The sequence below is a fragment of the Mobula birostris genome, chromosome 17 (assembly GCF_030028105.1).
Source record: "Mobula birostris isolate sMobBir1 chromosome 17, sMobBir1.hap1, whole genome shotgun sequence".
NCBI lineage: Eukaryota > Metazoa > Chordata > Chondrichthyes > Myliobatiformes > Myliobatidae > Mobula > Mobula birostris.
The window spans coordinates 8553358-8567623 of NC_092386.1; the positions used below are offsets into that span (position 1 = coordinate 8553358).

Sequence of the window (14266 nt, forward strand, 5' to 3'; positions counted from 1 at the left end):
TTACAACAGTGGTGTGCAGAAGAGCAACTCTGAATGTACAACACGTTGAACCTTGAAGTGGATGGGCTATATCAGCAGAAGATCATGAGTGTACAGTGGCCATTTTATTCGGTACCTCCTATACCTAATAAAGTGGCCACTGAGTGTATTCTCAAACTGAGTCCTTGGTTCCATGGGGTCTAACCACTTTATAATGAAGATGTTCAGAAAATTAGAAGTTAATTGGTTTGTCAATTATCTGAAATGATATATTATGAACTTCATCATGTTTAATTGACCTTAATGTTACTTCTTGCTCTAATTCTGGGCCCTGCCAACATCACAATGAAGAGTATTCCCTCAGTAGTGCTGACTTATCATCTCTGACTGGGTTTAACACCGCCAATGCACTCCATCTGGGCTCGATGACTGGCTGGCAGCAACATCAGCTACAGAATATGCAGCATTCAGCTCTAAGTCAGCTGGGGTAAGTACACTTAACATAAGGTTAAGTTAATCTTTATGTATGACTTTATGTGTTTGATTGCTTCATTCTCCCAGTGTATGGGATATGTGTTGCTACACTACGTTATTCAGGAGCAATAATCGTAAACCAGTTTTATGCCAAACACAACAGATTCTGCAGATCATTGCAACACACAAAAAATGCAGGAGGAACTCAGCAGGCCGGGCAGCATCTATGGAAAAGAGTAAACAGTCGATGTTTTGGGCTGAGGCCCTTCAGCAGTCCTTCAGAGATTCTGCAGAGGTTGGAAATCCAGAGCAATACACACAAAGTACTGGAGGAACTCAGCAGGCCAGGGAGCATCTGTGGAGAGGAATGAACAGTTGAAGTTTCGAGCCCAGACCCTTTCATTAGGACGCTTCTTTCAGTCCTGTTGAAGGATCTCAACTCACAATTATGCCTGTGTATTCCTTTCCATAGATGCTGCTTGACCTGCTGGGTTCCTTCAGCATGTTGTGTGTGGTGCTTGGATTTCTAGCATCTGCAGAGACTCGCACGTTCACAACTCCCAAATATTTCTGCATCACCATTATGAACCGATTGATCTCAGTATCTCGTAAACACAAGGGATTCTGCTGATGTTGGGAATCCAGACCAACACCTACACAGTGCAGGACGAATTCATCAGTCAGGTAACATCGAGGGAGAGGAAGAAAAGCCAGGGCCCTTCATCAGGGTGCAGAGGAAGGGGCAAGAATCCAGAAAGGTGCCAACGTATTCATGCACCTGTAATTGCACTCAAGCTCTGCAAAAGTGTTGCCTTGCAAGATCGTTAAAATAAGAGAACTTTTCAATACTTTTCTTTCAGATCTTAGATTGTGTTTTTAGAAAGAGGCGGATTTTGTGAGCAGCAAGCAGAATGAAATTCCCACCAAAGTGGGATTACCATGTTGCTCAAAATAATTTTCCTTAAATTCTAGCTATTTCATTGGATGAACATAAAACATAGAGCAGTATAACACAGTATAGGATCTTTGACCCATGATGTTGTGTTGACATTTTAACCTACTCCGATATCAGTCTAACACTTGATGCCTTGATCAATCTGATCCATCCCGAGGAAGGGTCTCAGCTCTGTTTACTCTTTTCCATCGATGCTGCCTGGCCTGCTGAATCCCTCCAGCATTTTGTGTGTGCTAGTTTGAATGTTCAACATCTGTAGATTTATTTGTCTCAATCTAACACTTCCCTCTCACTCTGCCCTCCTTTTTTACACCCATGTGCTTATCTAAGAGACTCTTAAATGTCCTTGGTCTATCTGCTTCTACCACCGCTCATGGCAGCGCACCCCATGCACCCACCACCCTCTCTGTATAAAACTTACCCCTGACATCCCCCTACACTTTCCTCCAATCACCTTTAAAATTACACCCCACTGTATTAGCCATTTCCATCCTGGGTAAAAAGAAGTCTCTGCCTATCCACTCGATCCATGCCTCTTGTCATCTTGTACTCCTCTATCAAGTCACGTCTCATCCTCCCTCTCTCCAAAGAGAAAAGCCCTAGCTCGCTCAATAAAGAATTAGAAGTTATGTTCACCTCATTACAGTAGAGTGTGAAGATCAAGGTCAAAAGAACTGCATGCTAGATTTGAGCCAAAGCATTTAGATTAGTCTTGTGCAACTTTATTTAATATATTTTGTGTAAAGCCATGCTTGTCGTTTATTGTAAGGTTCCAGATATTGTCTGTATATTCCAGTTTTTTGATGCTGAAAAATTGCATGCTTTTGATATTAATAAATTCAGGTTTAACTGTGAATTAGATGATTGAGTGGGGCTGAGAATAATTTTGGGTGTTGTGAATATTACCACATCTTCAAATAACTTTTCACGCTGACGTGCCCCCATACTAATGTAAATATTTATCTTCAGAGCAGCCTTGAACTTTGCAAATCCTCCAGTCATTAGAAGCTAGTGGAAAATTTAAATCTGCCCACATCAGAAAAATTATTGGTACTGACACCTTGACCTATTTCTGCGCATCAGTCAATCTGCAAACAAGCTCCTCAATCTATAGTGAGGAAAGTGGAGAAAAACTGGTTATTTTAAATTTCTGAGTGAATAATATTAGTTTTGATATTTAAAATAAAACACTAACTGCAACCAACCTTGCTATAGAGGTGATTTACTCATAAAATGACAGTGGTTGCTTTTTATAGGTAAGCCACCTCCATGGTTCCCAGGGTTTGTCAGTGCAAGGAGAATTGTTCTTCATGTTATGTGGGCAATAGTGATATGGATTTTTGTAAAGCGCTTCACAAGGTTCCCCATGTAGGCTGATTCGGAAAGTCAGAAAGCACAGGATCCAGGGAAACTTGGCAGTATGGCTTGCTCAAACAAGACAGAAAGTGGTTGTAGATGGAGAGTTTTCTGCCTGGAGGACAGTGACCAGTCGTTGTTCTGCAAGGATCTGTTCTTGGATGCCCTGCTCTTTGTGATTTTTATCAATGACTTGGATGAGGAGGTGGAGGAGTGGGTTAGTAAGTTTGCAGATGACACAAAGATTGGTGGAATTGTGGATGATGTGGAAGGTTGTCATAGGTTACAACAGGGCATTGACATGGTGCAGAGCTGGGCTAGCAAATAGCAGATGGGGTTCAACCTGGAGAACTGTGAAGTGATACTCTTTGGATGGTTAAATTTGAAGGCAGGGTACAGGGTTAATGCATGATTCTTGGTAGTATGGAGGAGAAGAGGGAGCTTGTGGTTCACATCTGTAGATCGTTCCAAGCTGTGCACATGTTGGTTAGTTAATTACAAAGGCATATGGTGTGTTGGCCTTCATTAGTTGAGGAACTGAGCTTGAGAGCTGTGAGTCAGTGTTCTAGCTCTAATAAACCCTTGTTAGACCACACTTGGAGCATTGTGTTCAATTCTGGTCGCCTCATTATAGGAAGGAAGTGGAAGCTGTGGAGAGGGAGCCGTGGAGATTTACCAGGATGCTGCCTGGATTAGAGAGCGTGTCTTATGAGGAAAGGTTGAGTGAGCTAGGGCTTTTCTCTTTGGAGAGGAAGATGAGAAGTGACTTGTTAGAGGTGTACAATTGATAAGGGGCACAGACCAAGTGGAAGCCAAAGCCTTTTTCCCAAGACGGAAGTGGCTGATAGCAGGGACCATAATTCTAAACTGGTTGGAGGAAAACGTAAGGGGGGGATGTCAGGGGTAAGTTTTTGTACGCAGAGAATGGTGAGTGCGTGGCCATCTGCCAACAGTGGTGGTAGAGACAGATACATTAGGGACATTTCAGAAACTTTTAGATAGGCACATGGATGATAGAAAAATAGAGCACTATGTGGGACGGAAGGGTTAGATTGATTTTGGAGTAGGTTAAAAGGTCAGCACAACATTGTGAGCTGAAGGGCCTGTACTGTGCTGTAGAGTTCTATGTGTTCTATATTACATAGGTAATGGTGGTATTATAATGTGTAAAGTATTGTCCTCTTCATATCATCAAGAATATTTATGATTGGGCAGCAATTCAGAAAAGGTTTACCGGACTAATTCCTGGAATGGTAATAGAAGTTTGAGGAGGCTGGGTTTGTGTCCACTGGAAAACAAAAGGAAAAGAGGTGCTTTGATTGATGATACAGGGTTCTCAGTGGAGAAGATGTGGGAGAATCAGAAAGTGGATCACTAATGAAACATAAAGGTTATCTATTCGTGACAGGAGGAGGGGGAATATATTCTCCCAGATTCATCATTCTTAGAAACTCTTAGACCATAAGGCATAGAAGCAAAATTAGGCCATTTGGCCCACCAAATTTACCCTGCCATTCCATCACCGTTGATTCATTATCCTTGCCAACCCCATTCTCCAGCCTTATCCCCATAACCTTTGATGCTCTTATTAATCAAGAATCTATCAACCTCTGCCTTAAATATACCTGATGTCTTAGCTTCCACAGCTATGTGATAATGAGCTCGATGGATTTACTACCCTCTGGCTGAAGAGATTTCTGCACGTCTCTGTTCTAGATGGATGTCCTTCTGTCCTGAGGCTACACCTCTGACCCTAGACCACCCCCCCCCCACCACCTCCCACAAGTGGAACCATTCTTTCCATATCAACTCTATCTAGGTTTTTCAATATTCAATAGGTTTCAATGACAGCCCCCCCACCTTATTCTTCTACATTCCCGTGAGTACAGGGCCAGAGCCATCAGAGACTCTACATACTTTAACCCTTTCATTCCCAGGTTCATCCTGGTGAACCTCCACTGGGCTCTCTCCAGTGCCAGCACATCCTTTCTTAGATTCGGAGCCCAAAACTGCTCACAATGCTCCAAATGCGTTCTGATCAATGCCTTTAAAGGCTTTGCATAACTTCATTGAATGTTCCTTGAAGGGTTCTGAGAGCAATGTTTTTCAATATTCTTAAAAGCTGGGTTGAATAGCTATTCCAAGGTAAAACTTGATGAGACAATGACCATCCGCACTCTTTCTTGTCAAGTGTGAATCTACTTCATTTTTGAAAAATATTCAAAGTTTTTGCTTTTCCAACCCATCAAGGAAGAGTTCCTAAGGCTCATAACTCTGGGAGAATGGGACTAAAAGGTGGATTGAGTTTGGGAACCCAACTGGTTAACTCTGCTTTGAATTAGTCTGCTTGCATGCCACTGACAACCTCTGACATGAAAATTGCACTGGGCAAGTTCAGGGTCTGTAAGATTTTACTGTTGTCAGGCAAGGATGCTCTTTTATGTTAATTGGCTAAAATTGAACCAAATGCTAGGGCAGTGGAGATTATATATCAGAATTAGGTTTAATATCACAGACAGAGTGCCAAAGTGGCATAGTGGTTAGCGTGACACTATTACAGCTTCGGACGTCAGAGTCCGGAATGTAATCCTGGCATCTCTGCAATGAGTCTGTGTACAACCTCCCCATGGAATGTGTGGGTCTTCTCCGGGTGCTCCAGTTTCATCCCACAGTCCAAAGACGTAACGGTTAGTAAGTTAATTGGTCATTGTGACTTGTCCCGTGATTAGGCTAGCATCAAATTGGGGTTGTCAGGGGGGTCCGGTTGCTGGGTGGCGTAGCTCAAACAGCCAGAAGGGCGCTTCTAAATAAAATTAGACATGTTCTGAAATTTGTTGTTTTGCGGCAGCAGTACAGTGTAAACTATAAAAAATATAGATTACAATAAGAAATATTTATTTCAAAAGTTGAATTAAATAAGTAGTGCAAAAGAGAGCAAACTAGTGAGGTAGTGTTCACGGGTTCATTGTCCTTTCAGAAATCTGATGGTGGAAGGGTAGAAGCTGTTCCTAAAATATTGTGTGTGTGTCTTCAGGCTCCTGTACCTCCTCTATGATACTAGCAATAAGAAGAGAACATGTCCTGGGTGATGGGGATCCCTAATGATGGATACCGCCTTTTAAAGTATGGTGGATGTTATCATTACTCAGAAATGAAATGTTTGTGAATTTTAAGCTGAGTACCAATGAGTGCAAGTCCTTTTAACGTCATGTAGAAATGGCTTTTCAGTGATTGGCCACCTGGGGGCAGCAGAGTACCTTGATTCGACCTATAAGTGATGGGAACTTAGTTACAAAACAAAATGACAACTACATTTATTTATGTGCCTATCTACAAGTTTATTAAATGCCCTAGTGTATCTACTTCTACAACCACCCCTGGCAGGGTGTTCCATGCACCCACCACTCTCTGTGTAAGAAACCTACATTGGATATCCCCCCCTATAATTTCCTCCAATCACTTTAAAGTTATGCCCTCTTGTATTAGGCTGGGAAATAGTTTCTGGCTGTCCACTTGATCTATGTGTAATCTTGTACATCTTTATCAAGTCACCTCTAATCCTCCTTCTCTCCATAGAGAAAAGCCTAGCTCACTCAACCTACCTTCATAAGATATGCTCTCTAATCCAGACAGCAACCTGGTAAACCTTCTCTTCACCCTCTCTAAAACTTCCACATTCTTCTCATAATGAGGCAACCAGATCAAATCACAATATTCCAAGTGTGGTCTAAGCAGAGTTTTATGGAACTGCAACATTACCTCAAGGCTCTCAAACTTAATACCTAACTAATGAAGGCCAACACACCATGACACCTTCCTATCCACCTTATCGACCTGCAAGACAACCCTGAGGGGATCTATGCACATGGATCCCAAAATCCCTCTATTGCACTGCACTGCTAAGAACCCTATCATTAACCTTGTTCGCTGCCTTTAACCTTGACCTTCCAAAGTATGTCACTGAACACAAGAGACTGCAGATGCTAGAGATCTAGACCAGCACACCCAAACTACTGGAGGAATTCAACAGGGCAGGCAGCATCTATGGAAATGAATAAATAGTTGACTTTTGGGGTCAAGACCCTTGCTCAGAACTGGAAGGGAACAGAGAAGAAGCCAAAATAAGAAGGTGGGGGGGAGGGGAAAGTGCTCCGACCATCACCTCCCCCCGACCACCTTATTCTGGCTTCTTCCTGCTTCCATTCCAGCCCTGATGAAGGGTCTCAGCAGGACACATCGACCATTTATTCCCTTCCATAGATGCTGCCTGACTTGCTGAGTTCCTCTAACATGTTTTTAATGTGTTACTAAAGTGTGTTCCTTCACACTTTCCAGATTGAATGCATTTTAATTTTTTTAATTCCAGAAGAATTCCTTTCAACTTTAGAAACTTCTAACAACAAAAAACCAAAGATTATTAAAATTATTTTTAATAGCTCTACTAGTTATGTCAGTTTTAAAACCATTTAAAACACAAATGTAAAATTAGTATAAAGCCATGAGCAGACTAAATGAGCACTGTAGTAGTGAACTGAATGTGTAGTACTAACAGAATGGCAGAAGTTCTGGATTCCTTTTTGAATTGTTCAGAATTAAACCATCTTCAATACTAGTAAGTCCACAAGTTAGGAATTTTCTCTGCTTTTAAATAAATGAATGTGAAATTATAAATAATATTGAAATTGATTTATTTTTAACTGTCAAGGTTTATTGGAAAAAGTAAAAGCTTTTTACCAGCATTTTTTGTTAAACTCAAGCCTTTGCCATTTGTATCAAAGTTCAAGTTAAATTTATTGACAGGGTGCATATATATCACCATATATAATAGTGAGATATGTTTGCTTGTGGGCAGACTCAGTTAAGTCCAAGAAATATAACAGAATTAATGAAAGACCATACCCAACAGAGCAGACAACCAGGGTACAAAAACATCAAAGTGCAAGTACAAAAGAAATAATAATCATAAATAAATAAATAGTAAATATCAAGAACATGAAAGTGAGTCCACAGGCAGTGGGGATATTCCAATGATGGAGCAAGTGAAGTTATCCCCTCTGGTTCAAGAGCCTGATGGTTGTTCCTGAACCTGGTGGTGTGAGTCCTGAAACTCCTGCACCTTCCGCCTGGTGGCAGCAGTGAGAAGACCGCCTGTCCATGGTGGAGGCTAATTCCAGCGGCAGTGCTGGCAAATGTATGTGGGTGTGGGTGCCTGTGTGTGTTTGTGCGTATGCAGATGGGGACAATCACCCACCCCAGTCTGTAACTGGTTTGCTTTCCTTCTACAGAGTTTGTACTAGCACTCACTTATCTCAGAGTTCAAATCTCTCCCTGCCTACCACTCAAAGCCTCAACATCAAGTCAGAACCTGTTTCTCCTCCTAGAGACCGCACACACACCCCCTTGGGATATCCACAGCACTCAAGGCTCGATGCAGGGCGATCTCCAGTGGATAGTCTGAGCAGTTGCAGCAGCTCCTATGACGGAAGCGACCGAGAAGATCACAGGAATGATTTCCACTCCCCCATCGGACTCACAAGACCGTCGCCGGATGAAAGGGAAAGCCCGTCTGTCAAGCGGATGCGGTTGTCTGAAGGCTGGGCAACATGATAAGAATCTTCATTAATCTTTTTTTTTCTTGCAGTGTGTGTGTGTGCGCTACATTACAAGGCAGGGGAGGGAGGGGGGAAGTTCTACATTATCTGTGCCGTGTGTGAAAAAAAATACGTCAGGTACTCTGTTTTGTAAAAGTACTTTTAACTTGCCTCAGTGATATAAAGTAACGTAAATTGCTGAGATAACGGCTTTAGCACTTGAGCTGTGCGAAGAAAACCGTTGTACAATGTAGATTTAACTGCTAACTCTTTTTCATTGCCGTGCTCCTTCGCAAAATGTATGTTACGATAGATAGTGTCATGTTGCGGGTTCAACGTATTTACATGTAAATAGCAGATTAAAAGGAAACATTTGCCAGTGCAGGCAGATCTTTGCTGAAAAAGAAAATGAGCTGTTGACGCAATAAAATCCAAAAAAAAATTATGTATAGGCGGTTGACAGACCCAGAAATATGGTGAGCAATCTCAACAAGACAAATTGGTCCACTGATATCTCCGCACGTGTTAACGTAAAAGGCGTATCAGGAGAGTATGGCACTCAATCAATTGGATCAGTGGCATTTAACAGACGACCATACTTTGCAAAAAAAAAGGAATATCGTTAATATGTGGCAAAGTCCAAATTCTGGGTCTGTTTAACATTTTAAGTGGATTTTAAAAAAAGATGTACATTACATTTTGCTTATATTTTCATATGGAAGCAAGAAAAAATGTTTGCAAAGCATTTGTGGCTTTTTGTAGTTACCTAAGCCAAAATGTTTTTTTTTCTTTTTCCTGATAGCTTTGCTGATATTTTAAACAATCCTAAAATTAATGGAATTGGGTTCGTCATATGGCAGCACTTCCCTAAACCATGGAAAAACTCCACGCTTTGCTAACCAAGATTACTGTTTTCTCTTTGTAGAGTTTTGCTTCTCAATTGTGTATTTCTAATTATATAAAAATAATATTAAGAAAATCTTTTAAAATCTGTGAAATTAACATGCTTGTGTATAGCTTTCTAATATATATTAATTATGGTCATAGCAAACATTGTTTTGGTTATCTTATTAGTGGGAGGGGATGTATTTGTGCATCTGCACATATAAGTAACTAAATTCTTAGGTTTCTTCTGCAGCATCAAAGTTGGCTGTGTTCAATATAACGAGGTTTACCAGTTGGGAGGATGGATTTAGTATGAATTCTAAACTTTTGCTACTACTTAGGAGTTTAAAAAATGCACAAAGGAGTGAGGCTGCCTCTCATTTTGGGTACTGGGTTGTTATCTTAAATGAATCCTGGTGTTTAGCCGAATTTTGCCACATTGCATTCAGCTGTTAACTAGTTACTGTGAAGGTTACAAAACCGTAGACATAGGTGCAAAATTAGGCCATTTGGCCCATCGAGTCTTCTCCACCATTCCATTATGCCTGATTTATTAACTCTCTCAACCCCATCTCGTAACCTTTGACACCCAGATAAAACAAGAACCTCAGCCTTCAATGTACCTGGTATCTTGGCCTGCACAGCCGTACGTGGCAACAAACTCCACAGGGTCACCAGCCTTTGGCTAAAGAGATTTTTCCTCATCATTAGGCAGACGACTGTGGAGGCCAAGACAATGGTATATTTAAAGTGGAGGTTGATAGGTTCTAAATGTTATGGGGAGAAGGCAGGAGAGTAGGGTTAAGGGGGACAATAGGTCAGCCATAATGAACCGTGGAAAAAACTCAATGGACCGAATGGCCTCATTCTGCCCCAATGTCTTATGGTCTCATTTCTGATCAATTCTTGACCTAGTCTGAATATTTGGCACAAATTACTTTGGTTTATTTGGATTTGCATCTTTGCTAATCAGAAAATTTCTAAATCTGAAGGTTAACAATGGATGTTTGTCACTAATACATTTTAAACCTCTTCATGAAATATGTGTTTTAAAGATTCTAAAAACTGTATAACTTCTATTAACCATAGCCCTTGACCATAAGACATTGGAGCACAATTCGGCCATTTGGCCCGTCGAGTCTGCTCCACCATTCCATCATGGCTGATTTATTTTTCGTCTCAACCCCATCCTCCTGCCTTCTCCCCGTAACCTTTGACACTCAGACTAATCAGGAGCATGTTAATCTCCAACTTAAATATGTCCAATGACTTGCCTTCTGTAGCCATCTGTGACAACGAATTCCACAGATTCGCCACTCTCTAGCTAAAGAAATTCCTTTTCATTTCTGTCCTGACATCCTCCTATTCTGCTGCTGTGTCCTCTCGTCCTAGACTCCCCCACTACAGGAAACCACCCTCTCCACAACCGCTCAATCTATACCTTTCAATATTCAATAGGTTCTCCCAAATCATAACATCGTCTCAACATAATCAGAAAATAACCAGAATTGATTAATATACTTGCTTTCATCTTGTTCTTTAAATGTTAAATGATAATTAGGAGGCTAACTGAAAGCTTCCATTTTAGTTAACTTCTAAGATGCAGTTAGCATCTTAATTGTAGTGTGTATGTGTGTGGGTGTTATTTTAAAAAAACAGTTCTCACTAATGACTCAGTATATACAAGAATGTCAGGCAGCCAATAATTCCTAGCAGTATTTTAATTAAGCAACTTTTTAAAAAGTAAATGATCGATTTAATAGTAAATCAAACTCAGAGCATAATATCTTGCTGATGATAGATCCATATCCACAGTTTTTAAGGAAGTGAATTGAAAAGCACAACGTCATTCATAATGGGTAGCTCCTTTCTCTGTACCTCCAATCCTCTACTTGTTCTTACCCAAGTATTATAATTTTGCTGTTTGTTGAACCACAGAACTATTTCTGAGTTAGCACATAATTATACCGTACTGTGGTTTTAAGAATTATTAGGGCAGAGCCCTTATACTCACTGATGTACACAACCCTGTCGGCTATCTGATTTAGGCAATCTTCTTTACCGCGAGGCAAAAAAAAAGTCAGTAGCACTTTCTTGGGTGGGGCACTTAAATTATTTTCTGTTTTGTGAAATTCACGAACATCAAAAAGTTTGTTACTATTCTTGACATTTGCAATACATTACTGCTACTTGTAACTTGAAAGCCAGCCAGCCGGCCAGTGGTGTAGTGGCTTCGAGGCAAATAATCCCAAGTTCAAATCCAGCAGGCTCCAACTCGGCCTTGTAAAAAAAACAGACAAAAATGCTGAAGAAACGGCAAAAATGCTGGCCAGTGCGCCACCAGGTGCGGAAAAGAACAAGCAGTAACTTGAGCTGACATATCAGAGCCAGCAGATGTCACGCAGTAAGAGTTTTGACAGAGTATTCTACCTCTTAAGGACAGAATTTTATGAAAAGTTGGGTGCCTCAATGTTACTGAAATATTTTAAACACCCAAAAATATGCTCATGCCATCAAAATAGAATTCAGAAAAGGTATTCTTCAGAAGAAATTCAGCTGTTTATAACTCAATTCAGTATATTATTCTTTTGAAAGTTTATTTTTTAAAGTCTGACGATATATTTATTTATTGTTGGCCATAAAATAGATTTCTTTCTAAGTAGAAACTTCAAGCAGAGAACGGACTTCACACCGCCAATTCCATTGCATTTGTTCTGAAAGTCTAACTCTACTAGAAGTCACTTATCAATTAAAATGGAAGTGTTCTTGTAACCACTTTATTGCTTAAAAGACTATTGCCTAAAAAAAAAATGAAATTTGAGTGCTTCAACTGTCATTGTTTGTGTAATGTGGCATTGATCATCTGAAGCTGGTTTCCAACCACCACAGAGTTCAGGAAAGGCTGATTCAATATTTATTTAGTTTACTTAGAGTGCTTCAAGTGCAGAGTAATGATAAAGGCTTTTGTTAATATTTTAACCAAAGATGTGGAGCAATCCAGTTCGCCACATAGTTTTGCAAATACGCTTTTCTAATTGTTAGCAACACACACTCTCACATACATAAACACACACACACACACACACACTCTCACTCTCACACACACTCACGCACACAAAATGCTGGAGGAACTCAGCAGGTCAGGCAGCATTAATGGGGGAGAATAAAACAGTTCCTAATTATTTTCTGTTTTCCATTGTTTGGGTGTTAAGTATATTTTCCCTATTCATACCTCAAATTCATCCATACCTCAAAACAGTTTAGAGGTCAGTTAATTAGCCAACAAAGTATGGTACTGGTGCTGAAAATGAAGGAAATTTTATACACAATATCCCTGGATTGCTTTTAGACGGACTAATGTAATTGACCCGAAACACCCTTGGATTGCTCCAACTGGTTTGCTGTTACAATTTTGTTTTTCTGAGGATTTGTTTCCATTATACAATAGTAATACTAAGTGATTGCTTGTAAAATGGGGGGAAATGTGGACGTTTGCAGCACAAATAAAGAGGCTCACAGCGGCATAAGCTGGACTTTGTCGCCACTTGATGACGAAAAGATGTTAATAACTAAGTTAACCTACATCTATGTATCTCAAGGGACTTAATTCAGCTGTCTGTAGTGAAAATTTTTATGGGAAAATTCAAGTTTCTCTCGCTGGAAATAAGGTATAATATGTATTTTGCAGACAAATCAGTAAAGTTACTGGCTTTCATAGTGACATGGTGTTGTGTGATTTCTTTATCTTTCACATGCAAATGTCATTACACTTGAATAAAAACCTTTTTGGTTTAACAAATAAGAATTAATGATGAATTAACAGCTTGATGTTCAAAAGTTCATTTATTATCAAAGTATACAACTCCGAAATTCTTCTTCTCCAGGTAACCATGAAACCAAGAAAGAAAAGAAAGGCAGCACGATCTTCAACCCCCAAATCCCACCAGCCACACAAAAAATGAACAAAATCGGAACAGGCCCATCAATCCCCAAATCTCCCCTCCCCGCATAAAAATATTGAACAAAATGGAGGAGGCACATCAACCCCCAAATCCCTCCTCCCACACACACAAGAAAAACAAATAAAAACAGAACAGGACCATCAATCCCCAATCACCCCCCCACACACAAAAATGGAACAGGCCCATTAACCCATCCATGGCCTCGACCTCAGAAGTCCAGGTCCAGTGGTTATGAGTGGTTGTCACAAACGGGGGTCTTTCTGGGTTGCATTGGATGATCATGATGACTTCTATACCCTGTCTGGCCCTTCAATCTCCGCAGAGCATTGCAGAACTGCCTTCCTGGCCAGTCCATCGCTTATTTCATATTCATGATTCAAGGCCATTTGTTGTCAGTCTTCAGTACACAAGTGTAAAAGAGAACGAAATGATTGTTACTCCAGATCCAATGCAGCATAATAACCACAATAAGCATAAAGAACATTATTTACATATATACACAGATAAAAACAATGTACAAGTAACTGGTACGTACATAGACTGATTGCATGAACATAAGATGGCACTTAGATTGTGGTGAGGTGGGTGAATGGGTGAGGGTATTAATCAGCCTGATGGCTTGGGAAAAATAATGATGGAAGTAATAATGATGAATGAATAATAAACATGATCTAATTAATAATTAATGAATTTACAGCTTGACTGAGCTGTAACCTGGTTCTCATTTGCATATTCATATTTGATGCCCTCTATTGGTCAAGGTTGACTATGGATGTTGTGTCCCAGGTGTCTTGATACCAAAGCCAAGGAGTATGATATGGAGAGCAAGCTGTTGCCCGTGTGGCAAGCTCCTGCCTCTCCATGCTGCTGCTGAATCCAAAGAGTCTGGCACCAACGGTGTCGCAGGAGTTGCTAGTCAGCGTTGAACTCAACACAGGACTGCCTTAAGGACTCCAGCTCTGCATCTTCACTCGGGGTTTAGTCCCGAAGCCTTCCCACAAGGCAGCAGAGGTTTGAAATCAGAGTCTTCCTTCTCCTAGATGGGCTGCCAACCATGGCTGACG

The 14266-nt window shown here is 40.6% G+C and overlaps 1 protein-coding gene across 13 annotated transcripts in view; it reads left to right on the plus strand.

Annotated features, from left to right (window-relative positions):
- mef2cb (myocyte enhancer factor 2cb) overlaps nucleotides 1-12961 on the plus strand; it is a 289923-nt gene extending 276962 nt beyond the window's left edge. For 10 of the 13 annotated variants that reach the window (XM_072281243.1, XM_072281245.1, XM_072281254.1 and 7 more), the window contains 2 exons: nucleotides 331-466; nucleotides 8050-12961. In XM_072281243.1, coding sequence (XP_072137344.1) covers nucleotides 331-466; nucleotides 8050-8371 — 458 coding nt within the window. In that variant the 3' untranslated portion in view covers nucleotides 8372-12961. The remainder of the gene's footprint in view (nucleotides 1-330; nucleotides 467-8049) is intronic. The other 3 variants (XM_072281251.1, XM_072281252.1, XM_072281255.1) reach the window with 1 other exon arrangement.
- The last annotated feature ends 1305 nt before the right edge of the window (nucleotides 12962-14266 follow it).